The 20,069-nt window shown below is 35.7% G+C and overlaps 1 protein-coding gene across 7 annotated transcripts in view; it reads left to right on the plus strand.

Annotated features, from left to right (window-relative positions):
- Positions 1–20,069, plus strand: part of INVS (inversin) — a 98,641-nt gene that overhangs the window by 26,645 nt on the left and 51,927 nt on the right. For 5 of the 7 annotated variants that reach the window (XM_055703783.1, XM_055703784.1, XM_055703782.1 and 2 more), the window contains exon 4: positions 17,739–17,912. In XM_055703783.1, the coding sequence (XP_055559758.1) occupies positions 17,739–17,912 (174 nt within the window). Of the gene's footprint in view, positions 1–9,048; positions 9,197–13,103; positions 13,145–17,738; positions 17,913–20,069 lie in introns of those variants that run through there. The other 2 variants (XM_027797899.2, XM_027797897.2) reach the window with 2 other exon arrangements.

Here is a 20,069-nt window from a genome sequence, read left to right on the forward strand (position 1 = left end):
CCCTCTCTCCCTCTCTCCCTCTCTCCCTCTCTCCCTCTCTCCCTCTCTCCCTCTCTCCCTCACACACACAGACACACACAGAGACACACAGAGACACACAGACAGACAGAATTTGTGTGAAACAGATTTGGCAGCATGGTGCCACATCAGACTGGTTCTGTGTTTTGAGAAAAAGCCATTTAACTACTCGGATGGAGAATATAACTGCAAAAGATTGCAATTTAAGAGAGAAAAATAGCTACAAATGGAGGGAATCACTTAGCAGAAGCTATAAAGAAATGGAAGATTTTATTTTAAATATTTTGTTGTAAAGATTTGGCAGTCCGATAGTACCAATATGTTTTTGAGACACAAGCAGTTGTTTCAGTGTTGCTGTAAGTAGATAAAGTACTATGATCCAACCCTGCATTAGACTGTAAAATTGTCAGCTGAGTTTTGCCTGTATTTTCATGCTGTTGCTTTTGATCCCTTGCTCTCTGCCTGTTTCTTGGAGAAAGATTTCTGTGGTTATAGGAAGATAAATCCAATGAAAGAGCCATTATGATAGTAGAACAAATAATTTCTTCAGATTAATGTCTCAGAAGGTTTACACTACTAATATTTACCTTACCAGAATAAATAATGGGACTGGATTTTAAAGGAGGATTTGTTTGTTTCTAAAATCACTAAAATAGTGGTTTCTTTATTTGTCATCTGATTTTGTCACACTTTTCAAAGCAAGTCTTAGCTGTAACTGTACCGGTATTTCCTTTCTCTAAGTAACACATTTTCCCAGAGATCTGTAGAACTTAGCCAAAGTTACCAATATAACTGGCTACCTTTTACAAGAAGCTAACATCCTTAACTGCTGATGACCTTGAAATAGCAAAGATTTTAGAAAGGGGGGGAAAAAGCCCTTTATTTTTTATTGACTAAATAAAATTTTTAAAAAAGACAATTTTATATTTTTCTTTATTTTGAGGCCTGTACATTTTTTTTTAAATCTCATAGATTTCTGTTTTCTGGGTTTGATTGTTTATTCTAAACTAGTGGTTTTACTATTGGTGTTTCAGTTTGGATTGATTCCCCAGCTGCTCCCCTCTCTTCTGCACCACTTATTGATGGCTATTTGGACTCATGACATCATATTTACTGGTGGTCTGCTGTAAATACTGGCAAACCCACCCTTAATCTTAGGTTTATCTTTGCAGGTTAGTACAATGTGTAAGTATTTCAGAAGCAGAAATCTTGAATAGATTGTCTGTTATCATAATATTTCAATGGCTTAAGTGGCTTTTTTCCCCTTTGAGATTGCATGTCATGCTCTTAGAGTCATCTTTGTGTGAGAGTCTGGATTCATGGCTCTTAACTGATTGCAAAAGCAAAAATTATTCATCTGACAGGTATTGTACCTCTATCATTTCTCTTCTCACAGTCCACTTCTCCTGCCTCATCTTCCTCTGTTTTGTTTCATTGCTTCCCCAACTCTGACTTTATGATCCTGATACTTATTTTTGAGTCTGTATAATCTGATTTAATCGGAGAAATATTATGCTACAGTGGCCAGGTTGGCTTCAATATCCATAATATCCATGAAGCTGATGCAGGGTTTCTACACTGTGTTGTAGTCTGAACTGTACAAGCACTGTGATAAAATCAGCTTTTTCCTGGCAATAAAATAAGCCCAGGCCCATTTATTACTAGAAGATTTTTAAATTATGTTTTTAGCTTATTGAAAATCTTTCCATTCTTCTGAAAGTTTTTTTCAAGTTTCTGCTTTATTTTTATTCATTGTGATGTGTACATCTTAATTTATAGAGTTAGTATCTTAATTTCTAGATCAGTATTTTAATTTCTAGAGCTTTACTAGCACTTGCTACTAAAATCCTTGCCCTGGTTTTTTTCCAGATAATTTTCATGACATGGCAATGATCTGTGGTTTCCCCATTTTCTCCCCTTCTTATTCTAGCTAGAACATCACTGTTGGTGATGCTTTCTTTCTCTTTTCTTCCAGCAATGTCACAGCTATTTTCATTAACCTCATTGACTGATTTTCACTGTACAAATTGTTACCTCTCATTTCCAAGCACCATGTAATTTCACTTCTCTGCATCTCTGTTCTGCTTCTTACTCTGTTACTCTCCTCATTTCAGCTTTGTCTTCTGCTATGCTCCCTGTGCTTGAAATGAGCTTTCATGATCCAAACTGCCAAAGAGGATATTGTCAGGCCAAAAAAATATATTGTATATATATACATATATAATATATATATTAGTGCCTCTGTTGATCTTAAGCATTTGAAATGTCATTAAGAATAATGAGGAAATAAATGTCTCCAACTCCAGCGATTCTCTAAAAGATTTTGAAAATACGAATCAAGTGCAAGACATGGTAGTAGAACATAGAGAAGCTCTACTTATGTTTTGGTTTTCAGTGAAGAGAACTAATTCTGCATAGTATAGGAAATGGGACCTTAAATATCTGTGCAGTCATCTGGAGAATCGCTTTATTTTCATCTATCAAATTCATGGTTGCACTTCTGTGAGTATAATTTGGGAGAGCTTCTGGGCCGATAACTTACCCATTGTTACTTTTTCTGATCTTTTCTAAGTCTTCTTCCACAGCAATAATTTTTCAGGTTGCTATCAATTAATAAAATAGCTCGTGTTAGTTTATGAAGAATTTTAGTTATCAAGAATGAGAAGGTAAAGGGATCCTGTCATTAAAAAATCATCTTAAGTGAGGACTGAAGGCTAAAAAAACCCCATGGGTGCATAACTTCAATGCAGAGGTTTTGTTGGGAAGACGGACTGGAACTGGACAGGATGCGGACATACTTCAAGACAGTTAGGCAAAATTTTGCCCAGCAAAAGCAAGTACTTTGTGCAGGCATGAGCAGTGCTTTTTTTTACAGAATGTTATTCCATGTTGCTTGATATTTGGATGTTTTGAGTTAACTTAATTATCCTGTTTTTCAATGGCTAGCTCTCTTGTACATACTGTTACCAAAAACTTGTCTCCTCTCTCATTTTTTGCTTCATTCAGAGGATAGGTGAGAATTTCTCTAGTGTTTGAACTTGAAAATAATGGTTATATCTTAAAAATGCAATTCTCTTTAAACATGATACTTACTATATTTGGAGTGTTATGGTTCAGATCTGAATAATTTCATTTTGTTTCACTACTGCTGTTCCTTTAGTGTGTTTAGCTTTGTGGCATCCCTCAGTGCACAAGAGGCTTGCCCAGCTCTTCTCCCAGGACATTGCTGTCTGCTGCCAAGTCTGTAACTTAAAAATACCTTTACAGGCAAAGACATCTCCCTGTTTGAGTGTCCTTTCTAAAACATCATTCTTGCATTAATTGCCCCTCTGCAGCTGACCTCACAACTGATCTTTAATGGTTACAAGTAGAAATATTGTTGTTGGGACTGAGAAGCTGCTTACTTGTTTGTGTCCAGATTTGGCGCTAACAAATTAAAACAGGGCTACCCCTAGTATTAGCTCATGAGTTTGGTTTAGTTCTGTTTTTTGAGCTGTTCCATTTCTGTTTGAATGACGTTATTTTTTTCTGGGTTTTCTGTACTAAAAAGTGAAGGTATTTGGTTTTGCTGATTATAAATGTTATTCTAATTTTAAGCAAGTTAGTTTTGTGTTAAATGTTTCCACATACACTTCAATAAATGTAGTACCAGCAATAGATCATTTTGAAACAGGACACCTTTCTGCTGAATTCTCCAGGAATCTTCTATCAGGTGTCTGACACGTCCTTAATCTGACGCTCAGGCTTGTCATTTGAATCAATAGTATACTAGATAGGATGTCTTCAGCATGCAAGGCTATTGCTATAGAAGGTGTTTGAAAAATAAATTCAGATCTTATGGCCAGCCACAAACTCCAGGAGCACTCATCTTTCATTTGTCTCTCTCTTTGTCTGTAATCAGTTGGTTAAGTTGTTGATTAAAGAGAATTAGGTGAATCACACCCAAGTTAAAATGGATATGTATAAACTGCATAAGCAAATTCTGTTGTTTCCTGGAAAGCAACAGCTAATGTCAACATTTCGTAAAATACAAAATTAATTTAACTTACCTATTAAAGTTAGTATTTTTTGGTCTCTGTAGAGCAGTTTGGAACCCTTTTTTATTGCACTTTTTAATTAATTAAGAATGCTATCAGTTCTTATTAATGAGGAATTATTTCTACGGAAATATTAAGTGATTTATAAATATTGTATGTATATCTTCAGCCTTCTGATAGGAACATTTAAACATAATTATATATCTATATGTATGTACACACGTAGGACATGTTTTTTCAGCATTCTGTTAGTATGTTATAGATCTGGGAAGACTTTTAAGAAACACCAAGCCTGAATTGTTATTTTAACTGCCTATAGTCTGAACAAAGAGAACTAAATCTAGTGCTTTTATTACAACTAGGATGCAGTTTGAGTAGGTTACTAAGGCTTTGATTTGTTTACCAGTACTGTAAGTAGATTCTGACTTCAGTTGGAATCTCAAATGTCGCTGTAGTGTCTATAGAAGCTGTAAAATATTGCAGTATATAAAAGCAGCCTCAAGTGTCTCAATAACTGTTTCAAGTAAGGGTAAACCCACCTTTGTTGCAGGCTATTTTCATTAAGTTTTGTCTGTCTACTTCTGTAATAGTTCTCAAAACATCACTGTCCCTGGACAGCTTTTCTCTTAAAATAGAATTTGCTATGTAGTTTTGTAATTATTGCACACAGTGGTTTGTTATAGGATTAAAATGTTTGAAATACATATAAATTGATTAAAAGACTGATATTTTCAGATAAAACAGCAGCTAAAATCATAACGTAAAATTCTGGGAGGATATGCTCAAAAATGAGTATATATGCAAAGTTTTCATTTTGCAAGCATTGTTGCTTCCAGCCGTTTGTAAGGACATAACATGCACGGGTGCTCAGAGGGGTGCAGTTAAGAAGTACAAGGCAATAGTGACACAGTACTGGTCAGAGAGATGCTGTGTAGCGCCAGCAATTAGTTTGCTTCCAGAATGAAATAGTACTGCACAAAGTTAGGATAAAAAATGAATACTTTGACTGGACTGATGGCTGTCATTCAGACTTGTGTTTCGAATAGAATTCTGTCATGAATAATACTGTTCTTTATAACATTTTTGTTAGATTTTAACTGGAAATCTGGACATAGTATACAAAAGTAGATGAATCGAAAACTATATTAAGTCTGTCTAAATGTAGGTTTATCCTCTTAAAGTATGAGCATACACAATTTAAAAGTTCCTGTGTGTAAGATCATGGAGGATTTTTTTTGTCTTGCTAAAATGCTTTTTGAGCAACCATCCTAACTTGCCTTATGCTTCTGGAAGAGAGGTGGGAAGTTTAGGAGGCATTAGGTAATGTACGTATAACTAAGCAATAAGGGACTTGGACATCTGCAAAACATCAGTTATGTGAGGTATATGGATAATTACTAAAAATTGAAAGAACATTATAAATATGGACATAAAACTTTACAAGGATTCAAGAAGAATGTGAATATATGAAAATACCATTTTTTTAAATAAAAACATATTTCAGGTATATATTTTAAATTTTTTATCATTACTCTTCATTCGAGACTGTTCAACTTAAAGCCATTAAGATGAAGAAAATTAATGTTGTACATATTTTCTAGTACTTGTACTTTTTGGGAGGAGGGAGTCAGTACTTGGTGCCATATCTTTCAGATCACAGTATGTTTTGAAATACGGTATTTTTTGAAAACTTAGTCTTTGATTCTCTATGAAGAGGTGGGCAGCAATCCTGTAAATATGGATAATGTGTCTTGGGTTTTGTCGTAAATCCCCAGAGATTGTGTTGTGGGTACTTCTGCCTGAATGACTTTGAAAGAACACTGCAGGAAAACAAGTTCAGTAACAGTAGAAGAGATCAGCTGGAAATGAGAATGCTAATTGCATTTTCATCCTTGAAGTGTTTTTTACATGAAAGCCACTAACTTCTATAGGTAGACCATAAAATCCAGAGCTGAAGAGCTGAGAACACTACACAGAAACATATGTACAGACCATGAATAAATGAGGTCAAAGGTTGTAATCTACAAACACCTATTTTCCTTCAGTTTACGCTGGGAAACAGTTTTACCTTGGCTTTTACAGCACTGGTCAGTTGTCTTCTCTATTGTATTCTTTGACTGCGTGCCAGTGGATAGTTCAGTCTATTCCTATGGAAACCAAGATATTGAAGCCAATCTTGTAAAAGGCTTTGGGGAGAGGTGCTCTAAGTTCAGACACCACTTTGCTTTCAGTCAAAATGTCTGATAGTCAGAACTGGCCTCCAGTTGTACTGATGTTCTTGGCTGATGTATTGCCTAAGATGCTTAGCCAGACAGATGAACACGATCAGCTTGGAAACTGGTAAATAAGGTTTCTATTCAGCTGTCTGAGAGGTTCTCTCCAGTTGAGTGTTTTACTTCTGGGTCTAAGATGTTGCTAACAAAGTTGCTAAAAGGGTACTTTGTGAGAATAAACCTAATGTCAAAATTAGTGATGTTTTTGCTATGGTTGACTTGAAAGGATTAACAAAGCATCAAATATTTAAATCCACCAGTAGTTTGTTAGATAGAAGATATGTCATCATCCTTTAGCTTACAGCAATTTTTTTTTTTCAAAGCTGTAGTTCAATGGATGACTGCTAAGGATTATGTTTAAAACAATAATACTAAATATTTTCTTTTATTTTTCAGTTACATTTTTAATCAAGGAGTTAACTGCTTAGTTTTGCTCAAATTAAAACTACATAAGCACTTGATTTCAAGTTTTCTTGAATTAAACTGGTCCAGCTGTGACTGAAATTGTTCTAGAGGCAGAAGAAATACTGGTTTAACTCCCTATAATTAATAAAATTTACATTATTAGATTTTATTTGTCTGTTTAGAAATGGGTTGTTTTCATTTACTCCACAGCAGTTACTGAAGGTGCAAGTGGATATCAAGTCTTCTGACTATCATTTGCCATCTGATTAGGGAGTGTGGAGAACAGGAAGGGGAGTAGTTTCTCTACCACCTCTACCAACTTTGTTTATGATGTAGTTAATATAGACTACAATGGTGAGTAGACAGTATGCAGAAAAAATGAGCTAAGAATTATTATCTTTGCAGTCTAATTCTTGCCCAGTGTCCCAAGTGTGTCTCCCAAATGTTGAAGGGACTATTTGAAAGGATTGAGAATGTCCTTAGAATTGTAATGTTTAATAAAATACATCAGTGTGTGTTTTCTATAGGACTTTGCCATCAGATTGATGAATACGATCACCTTACTTTAAATTTTTGAAATAATTTGATTTAATCACCTTCTCTTTTGGTGTGGTTTCATTCAACAGTGACAGTATTTTTGCAGCTACTGTGTTTTAATGAAGAATGGTTAATCTAGCTGTTAAGAATTATGGATAAAATTGAATTTCCTTCCCTATTCATCATTTACATATCAAAATAATATTTATTATGGCAGAGATAGGGAAAAAAGTTATTGGGAGCTTGTCTGTGATTCTAATTTTGTGTATTCTTGATAAAGCATTTGAAATTTAACATATATTAAAATGATTAACATTTAAACATAGTCAAAATTTTATATAAACTTTGTCATGGGTATATTTGCTCAAATAAGGATATTCTGTGTATTGAAATTGTATGGCAATATAGCACATGATAACCAGAGGGACAGCCTGTTTGTCTGATGGTGACTTTACTCATTTTAACTAGAAATTGTGGTTCTGCGTAGCTATATCAAATTTTACCCTCCACCCCACCCCGGAACTGTTTAAAAAATGTTACTGATACTTGGGTGTAAGAACAGTGCAGTCGTATACATTTAAAGGCTAGCTCTTACAGGGCTTAGCTGTTGTAACCAAGCAATATTAATTCAGTTTCAGTGTGTTAGAAATCAGAAGTTTCACTATTTCATGCATAGATAATTTTTCAAAACACAAGTGTTGTTAATTTATAAATGTAAAAAATTCTTATTTGTAATTTAATTAATGTATCTACTTTCTAGTCTCATTTTGATAACTTTTCTTCTGAAGAATCCTTGTCAGATTTCTGGAAGTTGGCTCATAACATAAACATATCAATATGCTCCTTTTGATGTATGGATTGAAGTTACTTTTGGAACACTATTCTGTTCCTATATATATCAAATTAGAAGTATGATAGTCACGGTTCTGTTTTTGTAAGTGCTTAGTTTGTTCTCTGAAAAGCTACTAAAACTGGCAGGTGTTGGTGACAGAAAGTCCCTTTATATGCTCCATGTCTAAGTTGTTTCTGATGTTCTGAGAACATGTTTCTTCTCAAAGGGATACTAATAGATGAAGCAACCTCCAAAGAGACTACATGCACAGCCCCTTTTCTTTCCAAAGTTATTAAATTATTGGGTTCTGAAAATTTTTAACCAAGCTGACCTGTGGGGTGAAGCATCCTCTCTTCAGCACCTACTCATTGGAAAGAAAGTATGTATGTTTGTGTATATAGAAAGATTATCTTCTGTAAGATTGAGTAGGTTGAAGACAGCAGTTTCTGCCCTGTGGACATAAGCAGGTTAAATTCAGTTGCCATTTTGCTTTTAAAGGGAAAGCTCATGGATATATTTATCTTTTACAGGTTTAGCTAGCGATTAAGGAGTCAAGTTTTTTTACTTTCACTGTTTCTTGAAAGCATCTGACAGCAAAGAGCTGTTCTCAACTTCAGCTGTAGCATCTGTGCTATTCTGTTGGCAATGCGTGCTAATGTCGTGCAGAGTGTCTACTATGCTCTGCTTGGGTTTTGAGCTAAAATCTAAGTGACTTATCCTGCGAGTGTGGGAATGCACAGTACAATTTATTATTTGCCAATGTATAGATTTATACTGACTTCAGAAACTCACGTCACTATTAAAGTATAGACAATTTTGTGTTTCAGACATGAGTAATGCTTAAATCTTAACTCCAACTTTTAAGGAGTCATGGGTTTAAAAGGGTTAATATGTTGTCTGACTGTTAAAAACATAGCAATCTATTCCGCTTTTTTTCTTATCTTAGAATAAAAACTAGTATATTTGGGGCACAATGTGGATCTATGGAAAAGGTTATCAGTGGCCTGGTATACTAAATTTCCACACACGTTTCCAGTTCTCATTCTGCTCCAAACTGGGTCTAAATCAGAGGAACAGTGTACATGACCGAATATGTAAGTACTAACCTATGATACAATTTGTTTTCCTGCTCTCAAGCTGTTATGTATCCAGCTATACTTTCTTAAATGTGATGTAGGAGTTCAAAGAGGAAAATTAAAACATGAATAATATTTAAAGACAATGAAAGTATAATCACTGCCCATACTGTGATTGGTGTAGTATATAGAAAAGCATACCTGTTTTTTCTTTTCAATTAATTAAATGTCATAATTTTGTGATGTTGTTTGTGAAGAATTAACTGAATCATATATTGTATTCCTCTGAAGAGTTCTTGACTGTTAAATAGTCTCTCTTTTCACAAAAGAATACTAAGAAAATAGTACTAAAATGTCTTACATAAGTGCCACTTAATTAATAATGAATATATTTCAAAAATAAAAAATTAATAAGCTAATAAATTATTGAACTCTGGTAGGATGTGTAATTATCAGCTTTCTGAAATCCCTACTGTCATGGATGGTGGACTTACTGCTACTCCTCCTCTCTTGTATTCAAATGCGCCCCTTGAAACCAGCTGACGTTTGTGCTTCTGGTTTTGTGGGGACTTTTATATTATGACTTGCCTGCAGTCTTCTGTGCACTTGCTGACAAGGCTTAGTTACTGCAGTTCTCTCTGTTAGGGGCTGTGATCAGTGGTTGATGCCTGATTTTGATAGAGATCATTTTAATAGTACAGAAACAGCAAGGCCAAGGCACAAAAGAGTTTTAATCAGTGAATCATTCTTTGGGAATCATAACATTGCAGAATTTCATAAATACTGGTAATTAATGTTTTCCATAGGAAGAAGAGTAGCTGAGAGAAGTAGCTTATTTGACCTCAGTAGCATGGAAGAATTTAAAATTATTTTCTAAAGGATAAATATGTAAACATAAATAGAAAATTGGGTAGAATGTGCACCACACTGTCAGCAGTAGGTTCTTCAAGACTAACTGGATCTTTTGCTAGCTGGTTTTCTAGAAATAAATTCAATAGATGACCTTTTTAGGCCTGTATGAAAGTATTTACTGTAGTGCTAGATGAAAAATTGCAAGGTAAATGGGAAATTAGGACATAAAATGTAAGAGTACGGTAAAGAATTTCATAATGAACTAAAACCAAATACAGCTGAAATAGGAGCTGTGAGATCAGAAGTGTATTAGAATGCCTCAACAGTTGCACGTGCATCTAGTATTAGTCAGTATTTTTCATTAGCAAACTTAGCATCACAAGTAGTACTTTTTCTAGGGATACTTCAGTGTGACACAAGATTAGGTGTTATTGTCAGTCAAATACAGGATTGGAGTATCTGGAATGAGAATACTGAAAATAATTGAAATGGTTGGAAATGAGAGAGTCCAAAACGCAGGGGTTGAGGGCAGAACAATTTATTCTATGTATTATGAATTTATTATTTGAAAATTACTGAGAAGGACATCAATGTGCTAATTGATCAGTAAATGTACTTAATTGATGAAAGAAATACAGGGTTTGATATATCTGACAAGACATTTGCACTAACAATAGACAAATATTGCCATTCAGGAGGATACTTAGTGGTACACTGTCATGTCTTGTTTGTGTTCAAAACAAATGAATTCAAACTAAAATGAGTGCAGAGAGCTGACAGTGTTGGGGGGGGGGGGGGGGGGAATGGGGTTTAATCTTTGTTATTAAGATGAAAAGACCAATGCTTGTTTAGGTTTTAAAACCTGCACTATACTTTCATGGGCAGAGAGTGAAATTGTGTGCCTTTAATAAAAAAACCAAAACCAACCAAACAAAACCTAAAAATCCCAGCCCAAAACTGAGAAAAATGGGGGGAAATATCCAAAACACCATAATTCCACTAAAAAAAATAATCTCAAAGGATTTTTTGAAAAGGTTTAGGTGTTCTTACTCCTTATGGTGCTAAAGTATTTGGTTTAGTAACCCAGAGGGTCAATTTTAACCTTCAGTTCTAATGTCTGGTTTGTGTGTAAATATTTTTAAGGCTTTCTGTTCTACTGGAAGTATATGCCCTGACTATCTTCGGTGCTTATGGCTGTTGTCAGTGAAGAACCCTTAAAACCCACCTCCTTTGTAAGGGTCACTTTTAAATTGTTTTATGTTCTTTTGGACTGTCTGTTCCCAGTACTGGGAAAGCAGGTATGTAATTTTGAATTGGAGCCAAAGTAACATCTTCATGGTTTAACAGCTTGGCATTCTTTTTGACCCCTGCTGTGTTTACCAGGAGGTTATACAGAGATGCTGGGCTGCCTTTTCCCTAGCTCTCTAGCAACCCTTACAGTCCATGAAATCTTCACAAGCCTATTATAGGTATTCTGAAAACGAAGAGTAGCTGTGCTGTAACAGTCAGTAGTCAGCTCATGTGTGCTACATTATAAATTATTACAAGTCAGTCTTTCAGGTCACGTTAAATATTTCACATAGATTAGAATTGTTATGCTTTTTGAAATTGTGGTCTCAGCAATGAATAGGGAAATAAGCACTTTTTCTGTATGTATTGGCTCCTTTTAACCCACTGATGATGAGGTGGTGATAGCCAATCTATGGACATGCTTTTAATGCTTGGAGAGGTGCACGTATATGTGTGGAATGAGAAGGGAAATACGTTTTCACAGAGCTGTGTTGCCCATCAGCAAAATGTTTATAGAATCCAGGTGAACTTTTTAAAGCAAGCTTGTATATCTCTGAAATATTTAAAAGTTTGCTATGCAAAATACTTGGGTGTCATTCATCATTATGTGCCCAGGAGAACTCTATTTGGGATTCTGCAAAATATTCCTGATTGTTAGTGCATAATAAATGGAAGTCTGGACTACAGTCAAACTGATACAGTGTCATTTGTTTAGATGAAATAGTTCTGTTCCCCCTTCCCATTTATCCGAGAACCACATCTGGTACAGGAGAGGGTTATCAGTTTACTGAGGCTTTATCCATATAGAATAGCATATAAAAGTAATATAATGAGAAATAATATTAACAGATTGAGGATTGGTTCCTTTTCTATTAATAAGTGTACTTCATCTTTTGGTGTTGTCTGTAGTTTGGGAAAGTGTTTGGACCCATATCTACTTAATGACTACGCAGGAGACATCTGTGATGAAACTTAGTTTCAGTATGTGCATACTTTATATTAGGATGATAATAACTTCTCCATTTCAGATGGTGTTTTATTTTACATAACCACAGTCAGTAATCCAGGTTTTTACATTTATGTATTTTATATGATATTACTTTAAATGTCCCCATTGCTCTTATACTTTGACTTCCAGTTCACAGAAAGAAAATGTTACACATTTTACAGGAACTGTACTCAGTTTCTTTTCAATTCCAAATCTGAAAAGCATCAGATTTTAGGTACCTAAGAGGAGAGGAAGTAAGATTTTTTTTTTAGTAAGTATTAAATGCAGTTGTTGTTGTTATTTTATTCCTGATAGCTGAGCAGTGATCCCAACTGCCATAGCCGGCATAGCCAGGCTTCTACCAAATGTAGCAGAGCACTGTACATGACCTCTTTGCTGGCAGGTTAATCTGTCTGGGTCTCGGAAGGAACATGCATGGTATCTCACAGTTGAGGAGAGAATACCCTGTCACCTGTTAAGGAGGTTAACATTTGTGTCTGCTAAGAAATTTCTGGAAGGATTTTGCTTACATGAAGAATAAAACCTTTCACAAGAAACAGGATTATGTACAGCAATTTGTTGTTAGCTCTGTGTTAGTCTAAGATTTATGCTTTAACAATGTGTCTTGGAATTAAATTATTACATTTACTAAATTAAAGATTTAAATTAAATCTATTAAATTAATACATGTATTAAATTATCTCCATCTATTGAAAAGGTAAATTAAAAAGATCCATTAACAATTCTGAATCTTTCTTATACTGCTAGATATCATGTGAAGAACAAAAATGTCTGCTGGATCCTTGTTCATTTTGAGTGCTGAAATATTTGCACAGGTGTGTTTTTATGATAGTGTTTTCTATATTAGGTTGATTGGTCTATTGTGCTACCTGTTATCAGAGAGCCAGCTAGTAGAGGTGGGTAACGTTATTTGAACCTTTCCAATGAATAATATACAAAAATATGATTGCTCTAAATGTTGCAGTACAATTGAACTATTTTAAACAATGGACCAGTAGGAACCTGTATCTGCTTATTTGTTTGGAAAAAGGCTGAAAACTGGCCCAGAAAGGCTTTAGATGTTAGAGTGGCTTCGCAGTGGTGCTGGAATCCCTCTCCCTATACCCATATGCCCACGTTAGGTTCAGTCACATACCAGATCTCCTGTTCTCTGTTAGTTTGCTAGGGAAGAAGAGGACTGCCGCTGATCCAAGGAAAGGAAAAATAAATATTCTTTTCCTTCCCACTGCTGAGTGAAGGTACCATGACCCAACTTCTGAGGAAGTGTTTGAAACAGAGGCGCTGGGTGACTTAGGGCAGGACTCTGCCAGGCTGTATAGCGTGGCACGATGTGAAGTGTGAGGCTAATGTTTTTAGTGCATTGGTAATAACAGCCATCAGTTATTTCAGTATCAACCCATGACTGGGATCATAACAACACTGTTATCAGTACAAACCTCATTTTTTCTGTAGACTTTTGCTTAGGTGACCATATGGGGCGGAGTAACCTTGGCTGGTTGCCAGATACCCACCAGCTGTGCTCTCACTCCCCCTCCTTAGCAGGCCAGCCAGAGGAAATAGGTTGAAAAAGCTGCTTCAGATGGATGAAGAAATAAACACATTATCTTGTAGGCCCAGAAAAGTAGGTAGAAAAGAGTTTATTGGCAATTTCCTGCTGGAACCTGTTTCTGGCAATACAGTCGTATTGAAAATACAAGACAATTTTTTTCTGAGTGAATGTGCAATTTTGGGAATAACTTTTTCAGTTTTAGAAATAATCTGAATTCTGGCAAATGCATTGATTCCAACTAAGATGTTTCTCCCATTGCTTTTTTCTCTGTTGAAACGTTCAGGTAAGTAAAGTTTTTCTGACAACTTAGTAGTTAATCTTGGGGTCCAGAACTTTCTTGAACGGCAAAGCAATGATTGCTTATTGAGCTATCTACCAAAAAATTTGTTATACTCCACTGCAGATAGTATATGAGGCTGAAATTTTGAAATAGCAGAAGTAATTCATTGTGCTGAAGCTAGTTGTCAGCTGTTCTCTGAAACTGTGATGTAGTTTGCACACAGAGTTACATCTTTTGGCTAAAAATAATTTTAATGGAAAATGAAGGAATTTTAAGAAACAGCATTGGAATAGTAAATTTTGGCTACCAGGATCTGAGTTTTCTGTGCCGGTATTTAATCCTGCTTGCTCATAGTGTTTCCACAGTATAACAGAATCATTTTAGAGACACTATCAATGTTAAGAGACCATGGACTGACCCAAAGTGCTTCATGATGCCCAGGAATGTTTAGGCCAATCAAATGCATTTCCTATCTGTAAAAACTAGCAAGCTTAAAGACTTGTTATATGCAACAGTTTTAGAAAAATGAAGGAATTTGGCTAGCAGTTGCATTTCAGTTCAAGCATACCTTTTTCCCCTTCCACCTGGTAGGACTTAAATTAAATCTGCCATCAAGACATGTTTATACATTCATTGCATATTTACAAACGTAAACAGTAGTCAGCTGAAGGTGGGGAATTTTTCCTTTGTAGTTAGTAGGGGTGGTATTATTTTCTAACACGTGAAAGAAACACAGCAAAATTCATAGTATTACTAAAGAAAAGAATAGCAGTTAGAAGTAAGCACATGAATAGGATCATCATGAGTAAGTAATTGTAAGTACAGATGTTTTTTGTGGTGGTGTTTTAAAAAAAATGTTAAATCATTTGGAGGGAACAGAATCTTTTGTGTTTCAGAATGAGCAAATTTAGTACAGATACATTTCCTAAGGAAAGGGATTTGTTGGTGGCTAAGCATGCAACAGAATAATACAGTAGTAACTGGTTGAAAAACTTTTAACAGCAAAAATAAAATACAGTATAGGGAAAGAAACTCTAACAATAAAATGCATGTTTCCTTAATTTTACATATTATTTTAACTTTGACTCTTCAGCTGAATTCATTCAAGAAGCACAATATACTTGTAAACCTGCCAATAAGTGTCCATCAACAGGAGAAAATATTTTTTTTTGCATGTGTATGCATGCATATTGGGCAGGAAATACTGGAAACAAACCAAATACGTTATCCTCTGTGGTGGAGAAAAGCAGCTATATTTTTTCCAAGACTAATATACTCTCAAGTTACTTAATATTGTTTTCCCCGGTCTAATTCTCAACCACATCATGATACATTGCAATTTTGGCTTTTTTTCTTTTTTAATGAGTTCTGCAAATTCTTCTTGTATTTACCTGTAAATACAATGGCAGTAATGAAGGGGTTTCTCATCCCTAACTCATTCCCAAATTTATCGTTAATTCATTTTGAGTGTGTTCTGCATAGATTAGTAGCTGTGCAGGCATTATGCTGTTCTGCCTCTACTTCAGTGTATGCCTTCATATGTGTCTGTGTATTAAATGGACAAAATCCTAAGGTTATGCTTTCCCTGACGCCCAGCAGAAGAAAGAGAATTGGTCACTACTTGCTGTGAGTGCTGTTGAAGAGTACAGTAGCCATGCTGTCTCTGGCAAGAGCAGTTTGCAGTTTCAGGCAGGTTTGTGGTAAGGTTTTTGGCAGACTTTTCTTGTAGGCTTTCGCTGAAGAGCAAGGACCAATGACAATAAATTGTAGCAACAGGAAGAAGTTATTTTGTCTGAGCTCATTCATTATTTGCTTTCCCTGTTTTGTATCTTAAAATAAAATAGTGTACGGGGTGGGGGATGGGGGGAAATTACATTCATTTATTTTAGGTGAAATGCATTCTGCCCACATAAAGGTCAATTCTTCCATTTTTATTAGGCAAAGATCAGAACAGTAATATATGCAAAATGCAAAATTTGCCCTTCCAATGTTTATGGCTGCTGTAAAAAAGGAAACTAGAATATTTTTATGCCCTGTTGCGGGATACTGTGGGGGCCTCTGGAATCCTTTGGCCCATCTCCACCCTACAATTTTGCTGAGAAAGTGATTCGCAATTCTGAGTCTTATGATACACAGAAGTGCAGCCATTCATTAGCACTGCTTGCACTTGTCTGCGTGTTTACTTTTTTTTCATTGTTTTTCCAAAGACAGCCTAAAGGGACTAAGTTAGCGTACAGGATTTATGAAAGAATTGTGGCAGACTGATCTATGTTAATTTGCAGGTAGTTCCAATAAGCAGAAGTATCTGAAAACGGGACTTCTGTTGATATGAGTGTCACCTCCCTGTGTACATTGTCCAATAAAGCATCCTCAAATGCTGCAGCTTTTCCCTGAGTGGGGGAAAATAGTACAATTTCGCTTCTCTTCTGAGCTATTTTCATTATATTTATGGGTAATTGGTACTTTTACTTAAACTGTCAATATGTGAATTTAGCAAAAAATAGTATTTTGTGAAACACTGGGAAATAATGAGCAAAACTGGGAGACAACATACTCCTTTCACTTTAGGAAAGATTAAAAAAGCAGGGAAGAATAGGGATGCTTAAAGTATGATCACACAAGTAGATCCAGATGTTTTGCTTTAATATTGCTCCAGCTGTTACTGGTCCTTGACTGAAACTCATCTGCTGAAGGTGGTTTGAAAAAAAACGTAAGATTTTGTTTTGAAGTGTAAGTATCAAAATGTTATGTAGCATCTCTGTTAGATGGAAAATATCCACCAAGGAAGGAGCAGTAGCAAGTCCAGGCTGGCTATACCTTAAATCACTACAGCTTCTTCATTATTGTATCTTTAAGTTTTGACTGGCTTCTTTAGTGATTTGAGAAGTAAACCAGGATTGTTTTCTTTAGGATCCACCCTCAGTTTTTAGCCACAGAAGCATTTCTACATTATTTCTGTTGAAAACCTAGTAAGTCCAGAGTGTTAAGTATTTTAAATGTATTACAAAGCTAGCTGTCCCATCCATTTGTCATGCATACAGTAGATCAAAAGTGATATATGGTTCCCAATTTAAAAATGTAACGAACAATCACTTTCCTGTATGTTTGTTACTCGTTCAAATGAGTACATTTTAGCTCTCTGAATTATTCCCTGTTATTTTTCTTACTTTCATTTGGAAAATTGTAATCTTTCTTCATGTTTTGTTTTATCCCTCATCTGCTAACTCTCTGCCTTGCTGAGACTAGCACGGAATGGTCTTGTTTCAGTTTTTACATGATGTTTATTGAGGTTAAACTGTCAAGAAACTCTTGACAATATTGCACAATTTTCAGTATTACTGAACCCTGTCTTACACACTCTGCTAACAGAAGATATGTATCTGATACTGAGTAGCAAACCAGACTTAAAAATCAAGAATTAATGTTTTTTAACAAAAAATCTTCAGTAGATGTTTCCAAAGCTTAGAGCTGTTTTAATGCAGGTTCTTAGGCATTGTAATACAACAGTAAATATATCTAAACAGTATCATTGTTTGGTTTGATAAACTGGAATAAATTTCTGATATTTTTCTTTACCCAGGGAAATTACCGCTTCATGAAACTTTTACTGGCTCGTAGAGGAAACTGGATGCAGAAGGACTTAGAGGATATGACACCATTACATTTAACTACACGTCACAAAAGCCCAAAATGTTTAGCTTTGTTGCTAAAACATATGGCACCTGGAGAAGTGGATACACAGGACAGAAACAAGGTAAAAATATGGCTTATTTTAAGACAAGACTTGTAGCAGCTTTAAAAATTTGCTGTTAGCAGACATCCTTCCTAACACTGGGTGTAGTGATTTTGCTCTGCACTGGGGCCACTAAAGTGGTGGTGATGTTGACACAGCTGTCTATAGGTGCTACCTTTCAGAACTATATGGTGGGTTAGCTTTTGCAAGCAGCCAAATGCTCACCCTGCTGCTTTGTCACTCCCCCTCCTCAATGGGACAGATGGAGAAAATAGGTGGAAAGAGCTCACAGGTTGATGTAAAGAGAGGGAGATTGATCACCAGTTACTGTCATGGGCAAAACAGACTTGATTTAAAGAAAATTATTTTCCTTTGTTGCCAGTTGAAATAGCTTTGTATAGTGAGAAACAGATGCAAAAATTAGAACATCACCTTGAAGCCACCACCACCACCTCCATCTGCCTGGCTCAACTTTACTCCTTCACTTCCACTCGCAAGGATGTTCCATGGGTAAAAATATCCATAGACTAAATCTGTCTGGTCAACTTTCCTTTTTTCTGTATCTCTGTAGGTAAAAATGGATAATTTTTAGAGTCTCCTAGTCATATGTGGCTTTCTGGCCTGGGGTAGAATGTGATAACATTTGTCAAGAAGGTTTTCAAACAGGGCAATAAAAAGTATCAAGTTGTTGTTGTTATCATTATTATTATTAAATGGACCAATTGGCAGCAGAAGGTCTGCTATCAATGCACATGCACTGTTACTTCCATGAGTGAATCATTTAGTGAGACGGATGTGATGATGAAGTTGATTGACATTCTGGCATAAGACTTTCATTTGAAGCAGAGCAGCAGTTAGTGACTTTGACATTTGTTTTGTGAATCTGCAGACTTCCTTGGGGAGAAAATGTAATCTTGACATCTTCAGAGCTTTACATTACTGCCGCCTTAGAATAAGTCCTTCAGACTAACTTTCTGTATCTGTAGTAACAACAGTTGCTTGAAAGGCCAGGAAATCTCCAGGTAACTTTCCTAGTATGTCATACAGTGCATATATCACTATGAGTTGTCTCACATCCCTTTGCAAAGTCAAGCCATGCTCTACCACATCAATAAAATTACCAGCCTGATTCAGAAGCACCCTGACTTCTTATAGCCTCAGGAAATAATCTACTGATATTTGTTAAAAAAGACTGTAATTAAAATGACTAGCCAGAAAAGACGATGGATCTTAAAAGGAAAGTGGTACAGTTCTTAAAACAACTGATTTATGAATACTCTTCATACAGAGAGGTACTGCCAGTCCACAATAATACCACAGTAACCTGTTTTAAAAGAAGGAATAGATATTTAGACTATAGTAACTATATTTTTTTTAGGTGCCTCAGATTAGTGTGGTTCTTAAGCTTGAGTGCTTAGCGATGCTTGATTTAAAACTGATGTGAAATGGTGGCCTCCATTAGCATTAGTAGTAGGATATGAGGAAGCATAGGACTTTCACACAGTCCTGACAGGCATTCTAGGTAAAGGATTTCTTGTTTCCACATATGTTTTGAACAAAACAGAATCATGCCTCTTGTTGGCATGCTTGATGCGTGTTCTGTTTGGGACATGATCACATTGCCTTCAGTAGACAGATTTCTAGTAATTATTGTGGACCTGTTAATCTGGGAACATCTGGTTTAGATTCATGTGCTGGCAGAGTTTGTGTCTCCTGAAATTTGAAAGAGACTTCTTTCAAAGAACCCAGAGAAATGAATGTTCCCTAAGCCAATTTTTTTCTGCAAGGATATAGTAACAAAGTGTGAGACACCGTGAATATAGATAGCAAAAGGAAGACCAAAAAAATTCATTATGTAACTACCATTGGCAAGGGTAGGCAGGGTATTGAATACAGCTGGAAGAGTTACTGATGATGGAGGCTTTTTAAGCATTGAGCAGGAAAGTCTCTTACGATTTGTAAGTGATCTTGGAACTGCTGCAAAAAATTCTGCAGGAGGCACTAATCTACCGCTGATTCAAATGTGAGTGCCCTGATCAAGTATATTTGGATCAGCTGATAACCAGTGTACCAGCTTGGCAAGGCTGGTCTTAGTGGAAATCATCATTATGTATCTAATATAGTGGGTTTTTATTCTACCAGAAGAGGACATAGTAAAAGAAGGGGACTGGACTTTCT

This window comes from Falco cherrug, chromosome 3 (genome assembly GCF_023634085.1).
Source record: "Falco cherrug isolate bFalChe1 chromosome 3, bFalChe1.pri, whole genome shotgun sequence".
Lineage (NCBI taxonomy): Eukaryota > Metazoa > Chordata > Aves > Falconiformes > Falconidae > Falco > Falco cherrug.